The 24,592-nt window shown below is 39.0% G+C and overlaps 1 protein-coding gene and 1 long non-coding RNA gene across 7 annotated transcripts in view; one reads left to right on the top strand and one right to left on the bottom strand.

Annotated features, from left to right (window-relative positions):
* LOC140737346 (uncharacterized) overlaps window positions 1-361 on the bottom strand; it is a 47,561-nt gene extending 47,200 nt beyond the window's left edge. The window contains exon 1 of the long non-coding RNA XR_012101113.1: window positions 290-361. This is a non-coding gene — a long non-coding RNA (uncharacterized lncRNA). The remainder of the gene's footprint in view (window positions 1-289) is intronic.
* Window positions 362-501: 140 nt separating this feature from the next.
* The window catches only part of LOC140740719 (protein prune homolog 2-like), a 323,553-nt gene continuing 299,462 nt past the window's right edge, over window positions 502-24,592 (top strand). For all 6 annotated transcript variants that reach the window (XM_073070219.1, XM_073070202.1, XM_073070196.1 and 3 more), the window contains exon 1: window positions 502-661. In XM_073070219.1, the coding sequence (XP_072926320.1) occupies window positions 626-661 (36 nt within the window). In that variant the 5' untranslated portion in view covers window positions 502-625. The remainder of the gene's footprint in view (window positions 662-24,592) is intronic.

The raw sequence follows: 24,592 nt of genomic DNA, 5'->3' as shown, positions 1-24,592 counted from the left end.
ATTCCAGTCTCTCAAGACCTTTTTTCCCCCAACAGCAGAAAAAAAGTTGTTGCTACACAATAGATTTGGTCTTTGGGCTGATTCTGGAGAAAACCCACCAAATTGGCCTAGCAGCAGAAAACTTACCTGAGCACTGAAACTAATTTTGCAGCTTAAAAAAATCCCGAGAAGTTTCATAATTATTTCTTGCAGTTAACGAAGTGCCTATTGTATGATAACTTTAAGCAGTAAATGCAAAGTAGTTTGTCGGGGGTACTTGACTAATGTTAGATCGTCTGTTGTTTCTTACCTTTCTGCTCTACTGCAGATAAGCCTCACGCAGTAAGTCGCTGAATCCCTGCCAATTGCAGCAACTCTAGGGTGATGTCAGTGAGCCGGACATCGTGATCTGATTGGCTGCAGCCCGCGCAGCGGCGAACTCTGTCGTTGTGGGCGCGCGTTTATGCGGGTGCGTGAACGTGCACGCGCGCTTTGACTGTCTCTAGTTGAGGGTTAGGCTGTTGCACAGACGAGGAAGACTTGACAGAGATGGGACCAGCGGGACAAACCCAAGCAAAGCTCAAATAGGATTCAACTTCCTATCGAATGCAAAGGTTGAGCAGCCTACTAAAAAAATTTAGGAGAGATGGAAGAATTTTTGCAGCATACTAAGTCTATTCTGGTAAGATCACTCCCAGATCCCAGAGTTTCTATTGCAGTGCAGTGAGGTAGTTCAGAATAAAGTAACTACCTTACTTACCCGAGTGATCACAGCGAAGTTTCTAAAGAATTATATTGTGAGACAAGTATTTGCTGAATATTGGGCGGGCTGTCTTTTGCAGTAGAGACAAAAATCAATTAAAGCCTTTGTGGCTGCAATCGTTGAGCATTGCTGGGTTGACTACTTTGTTGTTACTATATACATAATAAACAGGTCTACTTCAACCTCACAATAAAATACTTTTTAAACTTGACGCTGTAAAGTGCCTTGCCGAATAGGATGAAAACCCTCCTCCTCCCCCTCACCTCGGTGATTTTTAATTGAACTTAGCAAAGTTGACATACTTTTCAGTTATAACATTGCATATAAATGTTGAGATGATCTTAAGAATCAAGATATTTTGTAATATTAGTGTGTAGTGTAGATTTTTTTTACCCCAACAAAATAGGATGGGAGGGATGCGCTAGGAGTTGAGATGGAAGCATGTATGGGGAACGAGGGAATGTCGGGGGTGGAGGGAGGTTTGCTGAAGTCGATCCGCAGGTTGCTTCCTCTTAAAATATTGTAATTGAAGGATTACAATGTAGTCTGTAAACTTAGTGTGTTGATAGAAAATCCATGCAGTTAATATTTGCCGGCATTCTGAGTGATACGTTCATCACGCAGTATGTATGAATTGCTGAAGCTTAATCAACAGTTCTACAGGACCTCTCATTGGAAAGAAGCAAATAAAAGAGTTTTTATTTAACCTCCACACCATTGTATTTAATTTGAAATATGTTTAATATGTTTTTATTTTGTAGAGTGATGGCTGGGAATGCATGATTACAATGTCAAGTCTATGAGTGTTAGCAGTTTAGAAGAGAGTAATTACAAATGCTCTGGGTTACTTTTTTGCGGGCTGCTCATAAAATGATGGGAATATAATTCTGCTGTGGGCATAAGAATGCCCATTTTATTTAGTTATTTGCTCAGCAGTTTTTCCTTAACAATTTCTTTCTCTATCTAAAGAATTTCCAGAAGGTTCTGCTGAATAATAAATCTGATTCTGATTTTGGAATTGTGAATTCTTACTTTTAGTCTAGTAGTTTCTGTTCTAGAATGCCAAACATAACCACTGATTTATTCATTTTGGTGCGTTGGTTTTTTATGGCAATAATCAGGCATTTCTAGGATTTTGATTTTGGCTTTGTAATGACAGGTTGGGGTGACTAACATTTACTGGGGTGCTGTTTGAAGCTCAGGGAACTGCAACCATGCTTGCTTTGCGATAATAAAAATGTGACAGTTTGAAGAGTGAATCAATGGATTCTTGCTGTATAAGGTGGAAAGCATAACTATAGATTTGATTATTTTAGTTCCAGTTTTCAAGTAATAATCATGTTTTCAATATTCTGATGTTTTCATTGAAGTGGCACTAAATTCAGCATTTTTAATCTTTTACCCAGTAGTAAAGTCAGGTGAGAATGACCAATCCAGACATATATTTGGTCTGCTGTGAAATTAGTCAAGCACCTATTGTTAGGTGGTCCTAGGAGCTTCTTAAAGTGAAGGCATCTTCTAGCTGTAGTTTCCATGTTGATATAAGATTGCTGTGCCATTTTTTAAAATTAAATAACTACTTTGAAATTCAGGTTTTTCTGGGAGTGAGGCAGCATTATTTAAATTTCATTAAGGAAATGCTGAAGTTTGCGCACAAAAAGGCTAATGACTGTGTCTGGAATTAGAAGAATAGTACTGAGTCATTGCTGGCTGACTTTTATCTTTCTTCCTCCACTTGCGTGTGGCGGGTGGGGAGGTCACTGTGCTTGTGAAAATGGCTAGACCCTGACCGGTAGGCTGATTCTAAGTTAATAGCTGTTACCTGAAGCATATTTATATAGTGATGATGGCACCTAAGGTAATGCCTAGGATTGACCTCAGTGTTTTTCATTATGATCTTTCTACACATTACCAGACCCATTCATTTTTAGGGACTTATGAATTTCCAAGTGGAAATGGTATAGTGAAGTTTATTTTACTTCCATTTAGTTCAAATTTCTGTAAGATTTCATTATCTTCTATCCTGCAGTAAACAAGCTCCATGTAGAGACAGATTAATTTTTGCCTCGTCTCTCCTTTCCTGTAATAATTAGATTATGTGATTCTCCTGCATTTGAAAGAGAGGGTGCAAAATTCTTCAGTGGTATAATATACTGCAAATTTAACCTGAAGCTTGGATTTTATGTTTGATTCTTGAAATGATTAAATCACAATTAGTTGGGGGAAAAGTAGCTAAGCTTTTGGTCCCTTCTTTACACTTTCTTTATTGTGTATTGAGTGTGGAACTAGCTGCCATCTGCCATCTGACATGGTAAGTGCCGGCTCACTCTGAAGTTTTAAGAATAAATTGGATAGATACATGGATGGGAGAGGTCTGGAGGGTTATGGGCTGGGTGCAGGTCAATGGAACTAACAGAATAAAGTTTTGGCACAGACTACAAGGGCCAACTGGCCTGTTTTCTGTGCTGTAATGTTCTATGGTTCTACGGAATGCGTAAAGTTAATGGCAGAAACATTCACCCAATTCTCCAATGTTACTCCACGTAAAATAATCCACTGACTCACCGGTTTTGTGTGAAATGACCATCTACTTGAGGCATTGTAGTATACCTGGCATCTAAAGTGGCTCTCTGGGAGTTTGTTTATTCATAATATCATTGTAATATTGTTTTTTTATTATTATTGATGGAGTAGGCCTTTCTGGCCCTTCGAGCTGCACTGCTCAGAAATTCCCACTTTAATCTGAGCCTAATCATGGGACAATTTGCAGTGTCCAATTAGCCCACCAACCAGTACGTCTTTGGACTGTGAGAGGAGACCAGAGCACCTGGAGGAAACCCGAGGAGAACGTGCCAACTCCACGCGGGCAGCGGTCGGAATTGAGCCTCAGTCGCCTGTACTGTAAAGCGTTGTGCGAACCACTACAGTACTGTGCCACCCCAGTGGAAATAGGTCCTCATGTTAATGACAGTGAAGTTAGACAGAGTTGGAATTCTTTCTTTCTACATGTATATGATTACATTTTTATATAGTCATCATAGGTATTCCTGCTGGGAGGTGCTTCTAAGAATAATTTTAGATTGTGACCAATGTAGAATAACTTTAATTCAAAAATCCTAAAAAGCTCAGCTGTTAAGCTATCATATAAAGAAGAAAACTTGTCTTTTATAGAGTCAATGATCTATATAGCATGGAAAACAGGCTCTCAAAGGTATAAATATCTCTGCTAGGTGCCCTGCAATTTCTTCCCTAGAATCACACAATGTCTTAGTATGCACTTCAGGTCCCAGAGATTTATCTGCCTCTATGTTTTTAAGACCTCCATACCTCCTCTTCTGTCATGTGAACTCCCTTAAAGACATCACTATTGGCTTCCCAAGTTCCCTGGCACCCATGCCTTTCTCCATTGTATCAGCTTTAATAGTTTTCCATTCCAGTTCTAAAACTGACCTGTGTATTTAAAGCAATTCAAGATTTATATTTAAGAATATCAGGATTAATAATGTTTTTGAAGGTCTTTAATATAGACTTATACACATAGTTTGTACTCTGATAACATCAGATAAGGGCCATGCTGCTGATTGCTGTAGTAACTGAATAATTGATGTTTGGAGATTGATCAGGAAGACATTTACTTTTTCATTGCAGCACTGACAGGTATTTCAGTGCTCTGAAGAAACCAATGATAAAGCTGTTTTTTAAAGAGAATACAAGTGGCATTTTTGCAGACACCGTTTTGCAATGTCATTTATATGCCACTGTGTATGGTACTTGCCTCATTAAGGAGTGAGCATGTGTAGACCTCTGTTTTAATTTGATAAGAAATTGGTTGAGGTAATATACCACTTCAAAATGAATAATCATGTGTTCCAAACTTAAATCTATTTGTTTTGGAACTTGAATTACATCCAGTTATGTTCTGATTAATGTAATTGAGTCCAGTTTTTGGGAACCATTCCACAAAATGTTGAAGTGTCTTGAGAGCTGATGTTTGGCTTCTGTGAGGTAGCGATCAGTTTGCCGAACCACAACAGCACCAGAAGGTCCAAAATTGCAGATGATGGTAACCTGAAATGAAACAGAAAGCATTAGAAATGCTCAGTGGGTCAGGCAATATTACTGAAAGAGTAAAGTTAGTGTCCTCTTTAGAATTGGGAATGAGAGTTTTCAGTAGAAGAGGAGGTGCTTGAAGGGATAGGCAGAACAAAAAGTTAGGGTGAATATAAATGGTTAACCAGAGCAGTAACAAACTTGACATGATGAGTCTGTCCATCATTTTCTGTTTTTCCAATACTGCTATCTTTATTGGCATGTTTGATGACGGACTGGTAATGAGAGAGTTCGGCAAGAATTCTGGTTGAAAAACTGGATATGGTCTCTGGTGTGAAAGTGCTTCATAAGTGTCCTATTGGAAGGTAATTATTCTAGCAACAAGTACCTAATATTTGTGAAGCCAATAGGAGATAGACATATCTGGAGCTCTCTTAGGAGAAGGTACAGTACTAGAGTAAGCCTTTGTGAAATTGACTCAGCAATTTTCTAAACTGCATTCATGCCTTTACTGTACAGCAACTGGACAAGATTATCAAAGCACATACATGATGATAGAACCAAATGTCACATTGAGCTCTTGAAATCCCCATAATATGTTTTGTTAAAAACATTTATTGAATTATTGGCAACTGTCATTCCAAAAGTATCATAGTTTTCAATTCTTCCTGTTATTTTAATACTGTAGAAATATTATGATAGGTTAGAAACATAAAAAACATACAGCACAATACAGGCCCTTCAGCCCACAAAGCTGTGCCAAACATGTCCCTACCTTAGAACTACCTAGACTTTACCCATAGCCCTCTATTTTTCTAAGCTGCATGTATCTATCCAGGAGTATCTTAAAAGACCCTATCGTTTCCGCCTCCACCACCGCTGCTGGCAGCCCATTCCACGCACTCACCGCTCTCTGCTTAAAAAAAAAAACTTACCCCTGTCATTTCCTCCATACCTACTTCCAAGCACCTTAAAACTGTGCCCTCTCTTGCTAACCATTTCAGCCCTAAGGAAAAGCCTCTGACTATCCACATGATCAAAGCCTCTCCTTATCTTGTACACTTCTATCAGGTCACCTCTCATTAGATTACCGTAGATGAATTAGGTGATGAATTATAATGAATGATGAATTATTCATCAGGTTAGAGGAATAAAGCTGAGTGATGGATAATTTTTATTGGAATTAGTTTATTATTGTCACGTGTACCAAGTGAAAAGCTTGTCTTGCATTCTGTTATAGCAGATTAAATTGTTGGACAGTGCATTGACCTAGAAAATGGTACAACAATAACAATGTGGAATAAAGTCTAGAGGTTACTGAAGAAGTGCAGTGCAAGTAAACGATAAAGTGCAAGATCATAACAAAATAGATTGAGAGACCAAGAATTCATCTTAACTGCAGGAGGTTTGTCTGAGAGACTGTTAAACTACAGCAGGATAGAAGCTGTCCTTGTGCCTGGTGGGTTCCTGCTTTCAGCCTCTTGTATATTCTGGTGAGGACAGAAGGAAGAATGTCCAGGGTAGGTGGGTGGGGCCTTTGATTGTGCTGACTGCTTTACTGAGGCAGTGAGAATTAAAGGCAGACTCCATAGTGGGGAAGCTATAGTAATTCCTGTGATAGGTTGAGCTGTGTCCACAACGCTCTGAAGTTTCTTGTGATCACACGCAGAGCAGCAGCCGTACTAAGCTTTTCTGCATCCAGACAGAATGCCTCCTTTGAAGCATTAGAAAAAAATGGTGAGAATTCACTGGGATACGCCGATTTCTTTAGTCCCCTGAGGAACTAGAAGCATTGGTGAGTTTTCTTGGCTGCTGCATCAATAGGGCTGGACCAAGGCAGGCTATTGGTATGTTGTAGGAACTTTTGTCATGTAATTTTTACTTTATAAGGTTCTTGTTATCGTGGAAGTAAATCTGCCAGTGCCATTTTACTCCAGTCCTCCTTTCTACCAGAGTTTTAAATTGTTAGCATTGGTGAAACCACTGCCCTTTCTGCTATGTTTGGATGGGTCTACATCCTGGAACTCTCTATCCAATAGCTTTGTGGGAGTACCTTTGTGAGGAGGGCTGAAGATTTTCAAGGAATTGCCTCTAACTTACTCAAGGACAATTATGTAAGGGCAATAAGTGTAGGCCTTGTAAGCAATGTCGACGTGCTGGAAGGAAAACAAATAAAGAGATGTAGAAATAAATGGACATATTAGCACAAGAGACTGCAGATGCTGCAATCTTAGCAACACACAAAATACTGGAGGAACTCAGCAGGTCAAGCAGCATCAATGGGGTGAACTGGACAGTCAGTGTTTTGGGTTGAGACCCTACATCTGGAATGTCAGTCCAGCTGGAGGATCTTCCCCCAAAACATTGATCGTCTGTTTCCCTCCATAGATGCTCCCTGACTTGCTGAGTTCCTCTGGCATCTTGTGTATTGATGCAGATAAATTGACGTGCCTTTGTGCCTTTTCAAAGTTTGGAGTTCATATCCTGAAATGGTTAGTATTTTACAAAATGTTCTTTGAGAAACTGTTCTTGTGGGGTATTCTAATACTTAGTGTGATATTAAATAGATCTCTATTTCTTCTGATTATTGTTTATTGTTAACAGTTTTTCAGTATTAGCATTTCAAATGTAGAACAGTGTATATTTTGCTTTGACTGCATTATAAGGTGCGGGCAAATATTACATAAAATTATAACTTAGCAATTTGTTATTAATGTACTAAGGAAGTATAGGATCTGCTTGGTGTAACATACACGTTTTTCCTTATAATGCGCTAAATTTCAGTTTAGGTCAACAATAGCAATAAAATTGACTCTAGGCGCTGGAACGCAGTCATGATTTCTTCAATGCACAGCACTAAGTGCTTTTGACTTCTAAGTGAACTTCCTGATTTGATGAAGAGGTTCTGCTGAATCATAAAAAGCATTATCAGTTATTGCAAGTCTTCGCAAACTAACCTATTCTCAGTAATGGCTGCATTGTTCTGAAGTTTATGATCTGTTTTAGGGAAAGACATTTGTAACCATGAAAGAAAATGTTTCCTTGTGTGGATATTTATGGATAAGACTTTTAAAAATGAATCATACCCATTTTTTTGGGGAAAAATAAGTGTCATTAAAGTATTTTTAATAAGATATTACCATATCGATTAAATACAGTAGATTCCAATTAACTGGGGCACGTCAGGACCAGTACATTTTGGCCCAATTAAGCAGCTGCCCCACTTAGACAAAGTTTCATGGAAATAGTGAAAAGGAATAAAAAGATACTATCTACCATTTAACTGAGTAACAATTTATGTGTTTAAATGAAATACTGAACAATTTAGAACACTACTTACATGTACAGCAGAACACTGCTGTACTCTAAAACTCTGTATTAGTTCCTTATTGTTATCGATGGAGGAATTTATTTGGCATATTCTGTTAATTGACTGTAAGTGGACAATATTAGTGTTGATAATGTGCTGCTTTCAATGCATTTGCATCCTCCAAATCTTCATTTTTATTGTAACATTCAAGATGATTGTCAATAACCTTCATAATTCCTAATCTGTTGAAGTATTGAAATAGTTTCATTCTCACTGCCGGCCATCTCCAAGCCTGAATGCTTGAAACTGCAGTGAGCAAAACATTTCTGAATTGTTTCATTATGTAATTCTCACCAACTCTCTGTGACAAAAATCACTGCTACTTAAACACAAATACATGCAACAGGGACTATTTAAAAACGGAGTGATCATTTAAAAATGGATTGCTCCAAGCATGGTGTCGTGTTTAATGACCATGCAAGTTCATGTGATTGAGGCTAGTTAGAAACTGTTTGGCACAATTAAATGGAATATTGTTCCAAATAAACAAATGGAATCCCAGCTATTTTCTCGATTTAGTCTTTGTTCTTTAAGAGTTGTCACAAATAAATGGATGCCTTGATTTACTGATGGCCCAATTAATTGTAATCCACTGAATTTCCTAAAATCTTTCTTTGCAAAGGAGAATAGATACTTTTGATGATTTTATCATTGATCTATACATCTGTTCAATGAATACTCCTGTTGTATTTATTTGGTGGATCTTGGAGTCAGATTGGGGGAGGTACTGTTGAAGAAAAATAGCTTGAGTGTGATCGTGCATCATATAAATGCTGTCATGGCAGACGGTGAGAATGCTCAGGATGGAGACATAATGACATTGCTTTGTACGACTGTGTCCAGCTTCTTGTATGTCCTTAGAATGACAATTGTCTAGGCAAGTAGAGATTATTGCCTACATACTTTGCTATGTTGACACTGTGGCAACAGTTGCTGTCTGCCCCAAGCACATCCTTGGGTGTGTTGGTTGTTAATGCAAATGACATGTTTCACTGTGTGTTTCAATGTACATGTGATAAATATATCTGAATCTACTGTAGATCATAAAAGTAAGTTATCAGCAGATGAATTAGCTGCCACTGAATATCCAGCTTCTTGACTTTTTCTTGTTACTATGGTAACGATGTGACTGTTTTTCTGGTCAAAGTGACCCTGCTGTAGAATTTGATAGTGGGGGATTTGATAATGGCAATCCTGCTGGAGATGAAAGTTGACCGTACTTGTCTAGTGCATATATTACTTGCTAATTCTTAACCCATGGCCTAGATATTGATTAATTCTGATGGAAGCGGACATACATTTTTTCATTATCTGAGAAATGGTGAATGGAACTGAATACTTAAACCATCGGCTCATGTTCCAAGTCTGACCCTAATGTCTGAGGGAAGGTTTAGATGAAGTATGATTGGCAATCATGGCATGATTTCCATGATCAGTGAGTCCTGGAGTCAATACCAAAGACTGGAGTCAGTGAGTTCAGAAGTTGAGGCCTGATGGTCGAAGGCCTAGCTCCGTGTATCTGGAGGCTGGAGGCCTGATGTCTGATGGTCTCAGCCAGGGACTCTCCTGGGTTTGGAGGCTCAGAGGCAGCCTCTCCTGGGTTTGGAGGCCTGCCTCTGTGTGTGTGGGTGGGTGAGAGGGAGGGAGGAAAGGGGCTTGTTTTGCTGCTGCTGTTGTTGTTGCTTGTATTGTTCTGCTGAACATCGTGGGCACACAATGTTGGTGCCATAAAGTGTGGCAACACTTGTGGGCTGCCCCCAGCACATCCTTGGGTTATATATGGTGACATATATGTACTTTTATCATAAATTTACTTTGATCTTTGAACATTGATGTTAATGCAAACAATCCATTCCATTGTATATTTTGATTTACATATGATAAATAAATGAATCTATGTAACTGAAGGTGGCTGAGCCTAGAACACTATCCTGAGTAGCTCCTCTAATTGAAATGAGATTTGAAATGATTATGAAATGATTAGTCTCCAACAGCCACAACCCTTTCCCTTTGTGTTAGGTATGATCTCACCTTGCTTTTCTTTAATCACCATTGAATCATTTACATTTGGGTTACTTGATGTTATAATTAGTAAAATGTTCTTTTACTGTCAAAGACGTTTTTTTCAGTTATTTTAATTTTAATGAATATTGCTTTTGTTAAGATGTAACATGTAATATTTGGATGTAGAGAAAACAGTGTTTTTCCAATATAATTTTAATGTAACTTCAGTTTTTAAAGGTTCATTGGCTACACATGGAACAACTGAAACTCCCACTTAAGCAGTATATGATCACATCACAAGAAAATGACATGTTGACAACTATGTTATATGAAAGAAACTTTATTTACCAGTCAGAGACTAGCAAATGAAGGCATAACAGTTTTGCAGCTAATACTGCTGCTGCCTCATCGCTTCAGTGGCCAGGGTGGGTTCACTCATGAGCCCCAGGCTTTGTGCAGAGCTTCCACATTGTTCCCATACCCAAGTGGGGGTTCTTCGGATGGTTCTGTTTCTTCCCATGTCCTTAAGATGCACAGGTAGGTTATTTGGCAACTGTATAGTTACCTGTAAAGTAGGTAAGATAGAAAAGTAATCAAGGGAAATTGATAGACATAAAAGAAAGAGAAAGGAAATAGGATTGATGGGATTATTTGTCTGTTAGCCAGAATGGGCTAGATGTGCTGAATGGTCTCCGTTATAATAAACAGCACTTAATGCAATGTGAAATCTTGTTTTATTGGGCATTGGCCTTGGTGCAATCCTCTCATCTGCATGATCTTCCCACTGTCATAATATCAGCCAAGTAGCTTGTCGTTGGTGATGCTGCAGTTTTCAGTTCCTTGCATAATTCTGTGATAATGAGATTTGAGACTCAATTAGACTTCTGAACACGATACTCGTGTGTACTTCTGCCAGTGGAGTACAGATCACATTCCTTCCCCTGACTTCTGTTTAAGCAGGGGTCAGTACCTTTTTTCCATTTACTGCTTTTTTTCCCCATTTACGTTCTTTAAACTTTGAAAAATCAGCTGTTTGCTGATTGATTAAATAGTACATTTGATGAGTTAACTGTTAAAGCTGATTCTAACTGTACATTGGTAAAATATAAGTGATCGAGCTTTATCAAGGAAGGGTGATGGTCTCAAAAGAGAGTGTCAGTGATACTGGTTGCATGCCATTGTAATATACAAATTAAACCTAGAAATTAAATTATGAGGTGTATGTTTTCTTATTCATGCCATGATTTTATTTTAAAAGCAGTGTAAAATTGATGATGGTGTGTAATTGGGGGCTTATAGTACACAGAGTGCACACTGAAACTTTTACTCATATGCTGCATCTCTGTGACTCTTGAAGAAGGAAACTAATATGAGAACAGTAGACCATGGGAGAAAGAGCAGTAGGAGGGGAACCAGAGGGAGGTAAAGAGCAGGTGAGAAGAGAAGGCGTGAGTGTATAACCAGAATGGGGAATTAAAAAAAGGAGGGAGGGGGACAAAATTATCAGAAGTTAGAGAAATCAGTTGGAGGCTACCCAGATAGAATGTGAGATTCTTCGTTTTTTTTTACCTTTTCCACCTATCCCCTCCCCCAGCCACCTTCCCGCTCACCTATTGTCTGCCAGTTTGCAACTCCTTCCCCTCCTCCCGCTGCTTAATCTGTTTTGTGCCTCTTTTCCATTTCAATCCAGTCTCAGCCTGAAATATCGACCGTTTAGTCCCTTCCATTAATGCTGCCTTACCTGCCAAGCCCCCCCCCAACATTTGTGTGTGTGTGTGTTGCTTGAATTTTTATTTCAGCTTTTTTCTAGCTGCCCTTTAAATGCTATAGTTGAATGTACCTCCACAATAATTGTCAACTTCTTCAGACATTTTCAACACTTCCCATATTTACCTGTTGCCTCTCTATTCCTGTACCTCTTAACATCATCCTCTTTAGTTTATATTGACGCTTATCATTCTTCTTCCAAAGTGTAACACTTTCTATTTCTCATTATATTTCTCCTAGAACTGGCCCTGATGACCTAGGGATTGGAATCCCTCTAGCCATGTGTTTAACTGTGCAATCCTCCTATGTCTGTACGACTGACACATGACATATAATACTAACACATAACCTGAAGATCCTTACCCTTTGAGTTTGTATTTCTAAATTTCTTTCCTAACTCCCTGAAATCTGTTTATATGATTTAATTGGGACTGATCTCTGATTATTCATCAGAACTTTCTACAGCTGCTTTATAGTATCTTTAATCCTTGCACCAGCAAGATAATGTACCATCTTGGAATCAATTCTGCAACCATTGACATGACTACCTGCTCCACTTCACATTGATCAGATTGTACTCTTGTTCACGACACTTTTTCTCTCTTTCTCCCTTTCCCTCACAGTAACATTTGGCCCTTCTGTTGTGCAATAATTTTAGCACTAGTAGTATTTGCCAGGAGGAAATGTTTATTATTATTTAAATGGTAAAAAAAAATACAGCATACTGCTGTGCAGAGGGACTTGGGAGTGCTTGTGCATGAATCCCAAAAGGTTGTTTTGGAGGTGCAGCAGACTATCAAGAAGACAAATGAAATGTTGCCCTTCATTGCTTGAGAGATTGAATTTAAGAGCAGGGAGGTTATGTAAAGGATGCTAGTGAGGCTGCACCTAGAGTACAGCGTTCAGTTCTGGTCTCCTTACTTGAGGAAGGATATACTGTCTTTGGAGGTGGTGCAGAGGAGGTTCACCCTGTTGATTCCAGAGATGTGGGGGTTAGATAATGAGGAGATTAGATAATGAGAGATTGAGTCACCAGCGTCTGTACTTGCTGGAATTCAGAGGAATGAGAGGAGATCTTATAGAAACATAAAACTATGAAAGGGGTAGATAAGATAGAGGCAGGATAGTGGTTTCCACTGGGGACTAGGGGACATAGCCTCAAGGTTTGGGGGCGTAGATATGGAATGGAGATGAGGAGGAACTACTTTTTCCAGAGAGTGGTGAATCTGTGGAATTCTCTGCTCAATGAAGCATTAAAGGCTACCTCAGTAAATATATATTTATCCCATGATTTTTGCTTGGTAAGGGAATTGAGGGTTATGGGGAAAAGGCAGGTAGGTGGAGGAGAGTCCATGGCCAGATCAGCCATGATCTTATTGAATAGCAGAGCAGGCTCAATGACCAAATGGCCTACTCCTGCTCCTATTTCTTTGTGGCATTCATATTCCAAAATCTGGAGTTTGACCTTGTCCATCTAATGACATGTTCTGCATCTGTGGATGTCCTAGACATAAGGAATGAGTTGGTGTTCCTAAGTTGTCCATGGATCCAAGGAGCTAAGTCTAGCCCTTTATTTGTTAGGTGATCACAACTAATAGAAAGAATTTACCTAGTATTATTTGATTTACTTGGTATTTCATTCATACTAAATTAATTTCTTAATTCTCCTCATTTGTTTAAGCCCATAAGGTTCCATTTCTGTGCTCTTTTCAAACTTACCTGTGCTCCTTTTAAATTGTAAGAAAGCTTGCTTGTAATGCTGTCATATCCTTCAGTATGTCACAGGAATTTAATGTTGACATTTATCAAACAATGTGATCAACTTTCTTGATAAAATAGAATATTAAGTATGTAAACTGTAGATCATAAGTGAATAATGAAAATTCACTTTTCCAGAACTGAACAGGCGTTACAGAGGGCATTGTCTGTAGGTCCTGATCTGTTCCAGGTACATTATTATGAAATACTTAGTCATTGTTTCTTGATGACATTTGAGTTTGCTGATGATGCATTATTTGATATATGGCAAAGACCTAGGAAAAAAGTAATGAAAGCTGAATTAGCAAATACAAATAAAATGCAAATTACAAAAACACGGTTGAACTGCCACACCTTTTAAATGTATTCTTTGTAAGGCTGCACTGTGTATGTTTAATGAGAATGCAATTGTGATGAAATGATTCTGTAGCTTCAATGTGTGTGTGGTATACATTATAAAGATGGGGAAAATATGCAAAGGGCTCCTTGAAGAAAGCATCTGTTGACGTTAAGCTACAAAGCTACAGTAGCTACCTGAGATCATGAAATAGATTTTCATAAATGCATATAGTTTATATTTAAACTAGTACAAAGAAGCCTCAGTGTATGGTACTGTTCACAATGAGAAATTTACATTAGTAAAAATGTTTAACTGCAGATGAGTTCTTCCTACATAGTCCATCACAACTGAAAATAGCTTGCCTTCGCTTTGGAGTCCTTGAGTTTTAGGGGATACAGCACAGAATCAGAATCAGGTTTATCATCTGTCACTTGTCATGAAAGGCTTTGTGGAGGCAGTACAGTGCAGGACATTAAAAAAATACTGTAAAGTACAATAAAAGTACCGTAATTAGCAGGAAAGAGGATAGTGAGGGAGTGTTCATGGATTGTTTAGAAAATTAGATGGCTGAGGGGAAGAAGTTGTTCATAAAAATTTGAGTGTGTGTCTTCAGGCTCATGTTCCTCCTCCTTCATGGTAGTAATGAGAAGAGGTCATGTCCCTTTGGCCCAACTAGTGCATCCTCTAGATTTGTCACAGATGGGACAGAAGTTGCCTGATAGGTGGATAGGTAGATGATACGTACTCCATCTGTCATTTTCAGAAAAGAACCTACAATTGACCCACTCTGTATTAGTCTCTTCAGTGATGAAGTCAGTTACCATTACTCAATTAAGTTTTCTCTGCAAATTTCAAGCTTAATGTTCTATATCATCCACCAAATTGATCACTCTATGTTAATTTCAATATACGACTATCATGGATCTAATCTGCCTGTTGCTCCACAACCTACCAAACCACTCACTCCATCCCCTCACCTTCTGGCCCACACAGACCACCAGGCTGTGTTCCTTCTCCCGGCAGATTAACAGAAGCTGAAATATGAGGATCTGGTATAGAAAGTTGTACAGAGCTGGCCTGAGGAAACAGACGACCGTGAGACAGTGGAGCAGAATTGGATCATTTGGTGCTATGCCTCTGCAGAATGGTAGTGTTCAAATCAATTAACTATGCTCTCTACAAGAAATTAAGATATGACTTTCATAAAATTATCAGGGACGCCAAAAGACAATACCAGCCCAAAATTGAATCTCAAACCAGCTACTATATTTGTCAAGGCTTACACACTATAAGATGCCTCAAAACAAAGTCAGGAAGTGTCGTTAACAACAGTGCATCCCTCACTGAAGAGCGTAATGCATTCCATACACATTCTTTTGAGGCCGGTGGTGACAGTTTGTGGAATGTCACCACTGGCCTCAATAGCTTTCCATGCACCTAAACCCATGGTCACCATTGCAGAAGTCACAATAGTCTTCTACTACTTTTTCATTTAGAGATACAGTATGGAGATGTGCCCTTCTGGCTCAATAAGGCCATGCCACCTAATTATACCTATGTGACCAATTAATCTAACCTGTACATCTTTAGAACGTTGGAGGAAGCCCATGTGGTGATGGGGAGAACGTACAAACTCCTTACAGGAAACAATAGAATTGAACCTGCTGCACTAGCACTTCACTAACTGCTACATTATTGTGGAGATTGAACACGTGGAAGCATCCGGCCCAGATGATGTCCATGGCTAGTTCATCTGTTCAAGAGATCTTGAACAGATGAACTAGCATGCCTATTTGCAGTTATTTTTAACCTTTCCCTACTTCAATCTGAGGTTCCCACCTGCTTTAAGTCACTTTCATCTCAATACCCAAGATAAACAAGGTAGTGTTCTTTGATGACTAGCACCTGGTGGATCTGATATCCACCGTGAAATGCTTTGAGAGTCATGTCATTAGCATACATCAACTTTAGCAGTGCAATTTTTGGAGTACAGGAAAAGAGATGGAGTCTAGTGGCTGTTGTAATGACAACAACCTTCCCCCCCCCCCAATATTAGCAAAACAAAATAGCCTATCCTGGTCCTACAATGTTGACTCCATGGCTAAGAAAAAGCACCAGCGGTCCATTTCCTCAGGAGCATAGAGAAATTTACAATGTCCCTATTGAGCCTCACCAATTTCATTGACGCACCATCAAAAACATCCTATCCAGTGCATTGTGCCTTGGTATGGCTACTGGTCTCTCCAAGACCACAGAAATGGCAGAGGGTTGTGGACGAAGTTCAGCACATAACGGAAAACAGACCCCACTCTGTCTACTCTGCCTACAATCTCAGTAAAAACACCCACAAAGTCCTCGGAGATTCTCTCTTCTACCCCTCCCATCGGGTAGAAGATACAGAAGCCTGAAAGCATGTACCACTGAGCTCAGGGGGGAAAAAAAAAGAATCATTTCCATCCTGCTGTTACAAGATCATTGAATGGTGACCCAGTATAAGATGGACTCTTGACCTAACATTCTATCTCATTAATAAGTATTATTGATCTCGAGTGGGAAATTATTTTGTTGCAGTAGCAACATTTAAAAACTCACTTGGCTATAATAATAAGTATATATAACGATAAGTAATAATAAAATGCAGAATAATAATATAAACAATAATTTACTAATTTGCAATACTGTGCGATAATACTATATGAAATAATACAACAGAGAATATTGTACTGTGATGTATGTTCTCCTGTCACACAGAGATGAACTGTTGTATATTCTTATTGCATTTGGTAGGAAAGATTTTCTGTAATGCTCCTTGTGATAGAATAGCCTTGTGCTTTATTGTGTGTCTGCATTACACTTTCTCTGTAATTGTAGCAATTTACTCTGTATTTTGTTTTTGCTTTCCCCTGTACGAACTCAATGTACTATTGTAATGAAATGATCTGTATGACTGGTATACAAAGCAAAATATTTCACTTGTACCTTAATAAACTAATTTACCCTTTTTTCCAATCGTTCTCTTTGCTTCCGTTTTGTATCGGAGATTCTTTATACCATCCTGAATTCCTGAATGCTTCTTTTCAACTTTGTGTGGTCATGGAGCAGGAATTCCCAAAAGAGAATGTAATTGGGTAGCATAATCAGCAGACTTTAATGTAGAAATAGAAACAGAAAATGCTGGAAATATTTATTAGGTCAAACAGCATCTGTAGAAAGAAACAGTCAATGTTTCAGGTTCTGGAGTCTTTGTCAGAAAAAAAAATTAAGTTTCTTAATAGAATATTATGTGCAGCAACACACACAACATGCTGGAGGAATTTGTATGAATGTTCAAATTAACATATGCAGATGCTGTGAAGGGACATTTTTGTTTAAGGCAGAGGTCCACAACCTATGGCCCAGGGTCCCCTTGCGTAATGGTATTGGTCTGTGGCATTAAAAAAGGTTGAGAATCCCTGATTTAAGGTATTTTGTTGCATTCTTGGATTGTGCTTTTTTGTTTCTTTAGTGAAATGTTTATTGCTGCTTAACAAAGTGATCTGCTGCAGACATTCATCTAATTTATCCCTGTGGAGTATCATGTATTTTGGCAATTAAACCAGATTTGATGAAATTTGGACTTCCTTAAATACCTTTCTCCTTAATTTGACAGTTCCTTTAAGTATAGGTTTGCTGATTTTTTTTGTCTTTATTTCCAGTCATAATTGGATGAGCATTGCATGTATATGACAATTAATTGCTTAATGTAGACTGTGGGATATATTCATCCACAGTTTGAATAACAGAAAAATCTTGCACTGTTAGACCATTTTACAAGCTAAACAAATCTGGATTGATTTATTAGTAAATGATATGCAGAAATACAAAGGCTTTTGGGGTTGGTAATTACTGTGTTATCTGATGAATGGTTAGAAAACATATCAAATTCTTTTTGCTAATTTAGTAAATAAATTTTAATTGAAACAATATTTTCTTCAAAGTGGATGGGAGGATAATTTGATAATGTTCATCCTTGTAGTACGTGGCTCAAAGTATCTCATGTTCTATAGATAATACAAAATAATCCACAAGGAGTAGATACGTCATTTTTAAACTTGCACCAGTGCATTGAAAGGAATCAGTAACATCTTTCAGTACAATCTGGTTTACAGTTTGGCAATATCTTTCTGAATAAGATGATTAACTTCAAAGATGTAAATATTCATCACCTTGGGTAATTTTGGAGCCAACCTGTTGTCTAGATAAGGTAAGACCTGTACAAGGGTGCCAATTACACCTGAACCAGAGTGGATCCAAAATCCTTGCACAGATACCACACCCAAGTTGCTGGAAGAACTCAGCAGGCCAGGCATCATCTATGGAAAAGAATAAACAGTCAATGTTTTGGCCCAAAACACCAAATTCCATTATATTATGATCACTGCTGATCATAATACTTTTTTTCATTTACTTTAAGATTACTAACCAAATCTGGTTCATTATGCACACCCAATCCAGAACCGCCTTTCCCCTAGTGGGCTCAACAAGAAGCTGCTCTAAAATGCCGTCTCATAGGCATTCTACCAATTCCCTGTCTTGGAATCCAGCGCCAGCCTGATTTTCCCAGTCTACCCGCATTTTGAAATCCCCCAATAATATGATGTGGTGCTGTCAGTCAATTAACTCTCCACTGCACATCTATGGAAGTTTGTCAAAGTTTTAGCTGTCATGCCGAATGTCTGCAAACTCCAAAGGAAGCAGAGATGCTGCTGTACATTCTTTGTAATACACTTGTGTGCTGGGCTTGGGACAGGTCATCTGCCAAATCATCCTATTTGTACTCTCACAGGTGCATGGCACAGGCAGGAAACCAGAGATTACTACACTGGAGGTCTTGCTTTTCAGCTTTGTACCTAACTTCCTATATACCCTCTTCAGGACCATTAATCATTGATTCATAGAGTTTAACATCACAGAAATAGGCCCTTTTGGTGTATCACTGCCTGCTATGGAAATAACAATGCGCTTGGATGTAAAATCCTACAAAAAGTAGTGGATACAGCCCAGTCCATCAAGAGCTTCAGGACTCACACCACTAGGTTCAAGAACAGTTATTACCCATCAGCCATCAGGCTGTTGAACCAGAGGGGATAAATTCACTCAACTTCACTTGCCCCATCATTGAATTGTTCCCACAACCTACGGACTCACTTTCAAGAACTCTTCATCTCATGTTCTTGATATTTATTGCTGTCTTTACCACCTCCTCTTGCAGCTCATTCTATGTATCCATTACGATCTGTGTGAGAAAAATTTTCACTTTAGATTCCTTGTAAATCTTTCCCCTCTAACTTGAAACCTACACTTTCTAATTTTAGACTCCATTGCCATGGGAAATGTTCCATGACTACCTGAGGCCCTCCAGTGGTTGTGGCCAACCATGGTGTTGTAAATGTCTACGTGACATCTAGAATGCAATCTGGAGAGCAAGCAGTTACCTGTGCAACCGGGTCCCTCTCTCATATAGCTGATGAATCTAAAGGAATAGCAGAAACCAATACTGTTTGGCATCAGTGGAGTTACCAGTCAGCATTGAACTCAGTGTAATGCTGCTTTAGGGACTCCAGCTCTGGAGGGTTCCTTGAGATTTACTCCTGAAGTCTTCCCCATGAATGGGTATAGCTGTGAGACAGCAGAAGTTTGCTATCAGAGTTTTCCTTATCCTTGATGAGCTGCCAACCACAGCAGATGAACCCCATCTGCCCGAAACAGCTGTTTTAAAGTGCCAGTAACCCACCGTTGCCCCTTCTCCTGTTAGTCAAAACATTCTGCAGGGCTTAGTAGCTAGGCCACATATGAAGGCCAGGAACTAGACTTGATTATCAGAGACTATTTGAGATGTACACCACTGGGAGCATTTAATAGGTAATGGGAACTTATCCCCCACTACCACCCCTGGCTTTGCCCTTGTCAATATGGATAGAAGTTTGAGTAGTGAGAGAATGTGTTACAGCCAATGCACAATCAAGGAACTTAAGTAGTTTTCACAATACTTGAAGAGTGGAAAACCCAGATGAGGTCGGATGGAGGATCTCGGCCCGAAACGTCGACTGTACTCTTTTCCATAGGTACTGCCTGGCCTGCTGAGTTCCTCCAGCATTTTCTGTGTGTTGCTGAGGTCATAATTGTTTGAATGCTAAACGCAGAGGTACATTACCAAGCATACGTTCATTCCTCCATATTGTCCAATATTTAATGATACAGTTGAGAACTATATTTGCATTAAGTAGGTTATGAGGAGACAGGTTTTTTAAGATTATTGAAATCTCCCATTGTTTATTATTTAGCTGTTTTCCCATTGAAACAGCATAATTCCATTGCCAGTCCAGTTTGGCACTGATCGAAGCAAAGCTTGTTGACATGTTGTAGGTTCTGCACAATCTTGAGTTTACAGCATCCTGACTAGAAGGAGAGGTTGAGAGATGGCAGTAAAAATGAAACAAATCTTGTTTAATGTTCTAACCATTTATTGAAAAGGAGCACTAAAATGTAGTTCAAGCAATGGGAAGAAGTGAGAACACGATGAAACTGATAAACAATAATACAAAGGAAATATCAGATGAAAAGTCAAATTTACCAGATGCTTGCAGTGAGAGATATACCAGAAATACCAAAAAAATAAATGAGTACTTTATTCCAGAAACCATCTACCAGAGTCAACAGCAATTTGAGTCAGGTCATTTCTTCAGATCAAGAAAGTCATGTGTGTTTGAGCTTAGGGTCTGTGTGATGTAAGTGCACGTGTTGGTTGTAGTTAACCCTCAAAAAGGAGTTCACCTGTGTTCTACAGCATCTGGTGTCTGCTAGACATTATTTATTGCAGTGGTGCTATGTAATAGTGGTTCATAGACTACTTCCCAATGAATTACATTGTCATCACAATTAGCCTAATTTATCACATTTGGGATCATATTTTCCATTTAGGAACAGTAAACAATGCAAATGATTATCTGGAATGTTAATGAGAAGCCAAAGCCACAATTTTAATCAAATTTACTCAGTGGAAATGGAGCAATTTTTGATGGATGCATATTTTGTACCTTTTCTTGCTTAAGAGTAAGGATGTGTACCTAACTGTTGTATGTCAATCCTATTGTTGGAGGGTTTTCATATTTTTTCTGATTTTCTTCTCTCCAATTTTGATAGATTAATCTTCAGCAGTGGCCTTGGCTTTATCCCCTTCTCAATGAATTTTAAGGTTGAGGTGGTATTAAACTCTTTTTCTGCAGCTTTTGCCTTTGTCTTAACTTCTTTGGCCAGAAATCTTCTCCTCACAGAGTGCATAGTTATCCAACTCATTGGAACCCCTCCTCTTGCTGCCTTATTTTGTCAAGATTATTTTTTCATTGCTAGTTGCTGCAATGAAATTGAAATACTTGTTTTATCCACTCCACATACTCGCTCTAACATACTTCTGAACAGTGTTGCTGAGCAGAGAGATCTTAGGATCCAAGTTCATAGCTCCTTGAAAGTGGCTACACAGGTCGATAGGGTGGTTTAGAAGGCTTATGGAATGCTTGCTTGCTTTTATTAATCAAGGCACTGAGTTCAAAAGTCAAGCGGTTAAGTTGCAACTTTATAGAACTCTGGTTAGGCCACATGTGTTGTATTGTATACAGTTTTTGTTGCCCCACTATAGGAAGGTTGTTGAGGCTTTGGAGAGGGTGCAGAAGAGTTTTCCAGGATGCTGCCTGGTTCAGAGGGCATGAGCTATCATAAGAGGTTGGACAGACTTGTGTTGTTTTCTTTGGAGCGCCAGATGCTGAGGGGAGATCTGACGTGAGTATTCAAGGCATTTGACCAACTGGTGGGAGTATTCAAGGACATTTTCAACCTTTCACTCCTATGGGAGGAAGTTCCCACTTCAAAATGGCAACAATTATACCAGTGCTTAAAAAGAATAATGTGAGCTGCCTTAATGACCATCGCCCAGTAGAACTCACATCTACAATAATGAAATGCTTTGATGAGACTGAACTCCTGCCTCATCAAGAACCTGGACTCACTGCAGTTTGCCTATCACCATAATAGGTCAACAGCAGATGCAATCTCAATGGCTCTTCACACAGCTTTAGATCACCTGGATGCTGTTCATTGACTATAGCTCAGCATTTAATACCATCCTGATTGAGAAGTTGCAAAACCTGAGCCTCTGTACCCCCTCTTCTGCAATTGGATCCTCGACATCCTAACTGGAAGACCACCATCTGTGCGGATTGGTGATAACATATCCTCTTCGCTGACGATTAACACTGGTGCACCTCGGGGTGCGTGCTGAGCCCACTGTTCTACTTTGTCTATACCCATGACTGTGTGGCTAGGCATAGCTCAAATACCATCTATAAATTTACTGATGATACAAGCATTATTGGTAGACCCTCAGATGGAGACTAGAGGGCGTATTGGAGCGAAATATGCCAACTAGTGGAGTGGTGTCACAGCAACAACCTGGTACTCAACGTCAGTAAGATGAAGAGCTGATTGTGGACTTCAGGAAGGGTAAGATAAAGGAACTCATACCAATCTTCATGGAGGGATCAGAAATGGAGAGAGTGAGCAGTTTCAAGTTCCTGGGTGTCAAGATCTCTGAAGATCTAACCTGGTCCCAACGCGTCGATGCGGTTATAAAGGCAAGACAGTGTCTATACTTTATTAGGAGTTTGAAGAGATTTGGTATGTCAACAAATACACTCAAAAACTTCTATAGGTGTACCGTGGAGAGCATTCTGACAGGCTACATCTTGGGTACTAACCTACAAAGTACCCTGGACATCTTCAGGGAGCGTTGTCTCAGAAGGGCAGTGTCCATTATTAAGGACTTCCAGAAACCAGGGCATGTCCTTTTCTCACTGTTACCATCAGGTAGGAGGTACAGAAACCTGAAGGCACACACTCAGTGATTCAGGAACAGCTTCTTCCCCTCTGCCATCCGATTCCTAAATGGACATTGAACCCTCACTTCTTTAATACATATTATTTCTGTTTTTTTACATGATTTTTAATCTATTCAATATACATATACTGTAATTGATTGACTTATTTATTATAAATTTTTTCTTCTATAATAATGTATTGCATTGAACTGCTGCTGCTAAGTTAAGGAATTTCACAACACTGCTGGTGATAATAAATGTGATTCTGATTCTGATAGAGGTTTATAAGATTATGAGAGGCATAGATAGGGTAGATAGGGAGTGTCATTCCCTTAGGGTAAAAATATCTAATACTAGAGGGCATGTGTTGATAGTGAGAGGGGTAGGTTCAAAGGCAATGTGAGGGGTAAGTTTTTACTCAGAGTGGTGGATGTCTGGAATGCGCTGCCTGGTATGGTGGTCAAGACAAATACATTAGAAGTGTTTAGGAGATGTTTAGAGAGTCACATGAATATGAGGATGATTGGGGGGGGGGGCGGGATATGAACATTGTGCAGGTAGGAGGGAATAGTTTTTGGGGTTTTATGATTTACTTTCTAGCTAGTTTGGCACAGCATTGTGGGCCGAAGGGCCTGTTCCTGTGCTGTACTGCTTTGTGTTCTATGTACAGATGTCCCCCGCTTTACGAAAGTTTGCGTTACACCACTTCGGCTTACGAAATGTTTCATAGGAACTCTACTTTCAGATAGCGGGGTAAACCTGTGCTCAATTGGAGCACCATGCTCATCTGAACATTGCCTTTTTCAGTTGGCTTAATGATCTGTTGTTTGCACATTGACTTCGATTTTTGCAGAAGATGTGTACCAGATGTGTGCCAATTCTGTTGGTCAGACACTAGGGAGAATTCCCCTGCTTCTAATAATGCCTCTTTTTGTACAGCTATCTGAGAAAATATCTTGGGACATTTGTTTAATATCTCCTCTGGCGCACAGTACTACTTACATTGTGGCATTCTTTATGTACAGTACTGAAGAGATGACTCATTATGTCCTTAATTATATGTTGTAGTGCATATCATTACTCTTATAGCTCGGCTGAAAGTGTTGCTTCTGAGCCAAAGCTCATACTTACAACGGTTTGCTTATTAAAGGTATCAGTTGTGGGAACATTGCTCTACATAACCAAATACTGCAATAACAAGTGTTTCATTTGGCTAGATTTCAGATTATCAATACAATTAATTGGTTCTCTGTAGATGAGCAGTAAATTCACACAATGAGGTTAAAAGCTTGCTTGCTTTATTGATAGTTTATAGTTTTACCTGCTATTTTTAACCATTAGCTTTAATTAGTTGTTTACTTTGTTCACTTTTTTTTACCACCATCACCAAAACACTCCCTAATTTCCAGCCTCTATCACCAAGAAAAGCTGATGCATGAGAATACTACTAACTGCGTGTTCCAATTTGCATATCACCCTCACTCAGAATTACATCACATTCATTTTTTCCTTGTTTTTTTCTGGTCCTTTTTTTTAAAATTTAAGAGATAAAGCATGGAACAGGCCCTCTGGCCTGTCAAGCCACACTGCCCAGCAACTCACTGATTTAACCCCTGGTCTAATTACAGGACAATTTACAATGACCAATAAAC

This window comes from Hemitrygon akajei, chromosome 2, assembly GCF_048418815.1.
Source record: "Hemitrygon akajei chromosome 2, sHemAka1.3, whole genome shotgun sequence".
In the NCBI taxonomy this organism is placed as follows: domain Eukaryota; kingdom Metazoa; phylum Chordata; class Chondrichthyes; order Myliobatiformes; family Dasyatidae; genus Hemitrygon; species Hemitrygon akajei.
The sequence above is the reverse complement of the archived record's forward strand: the minus strand, read 5'-3'. Positions and strand labels throughout refer to the sequence as shown.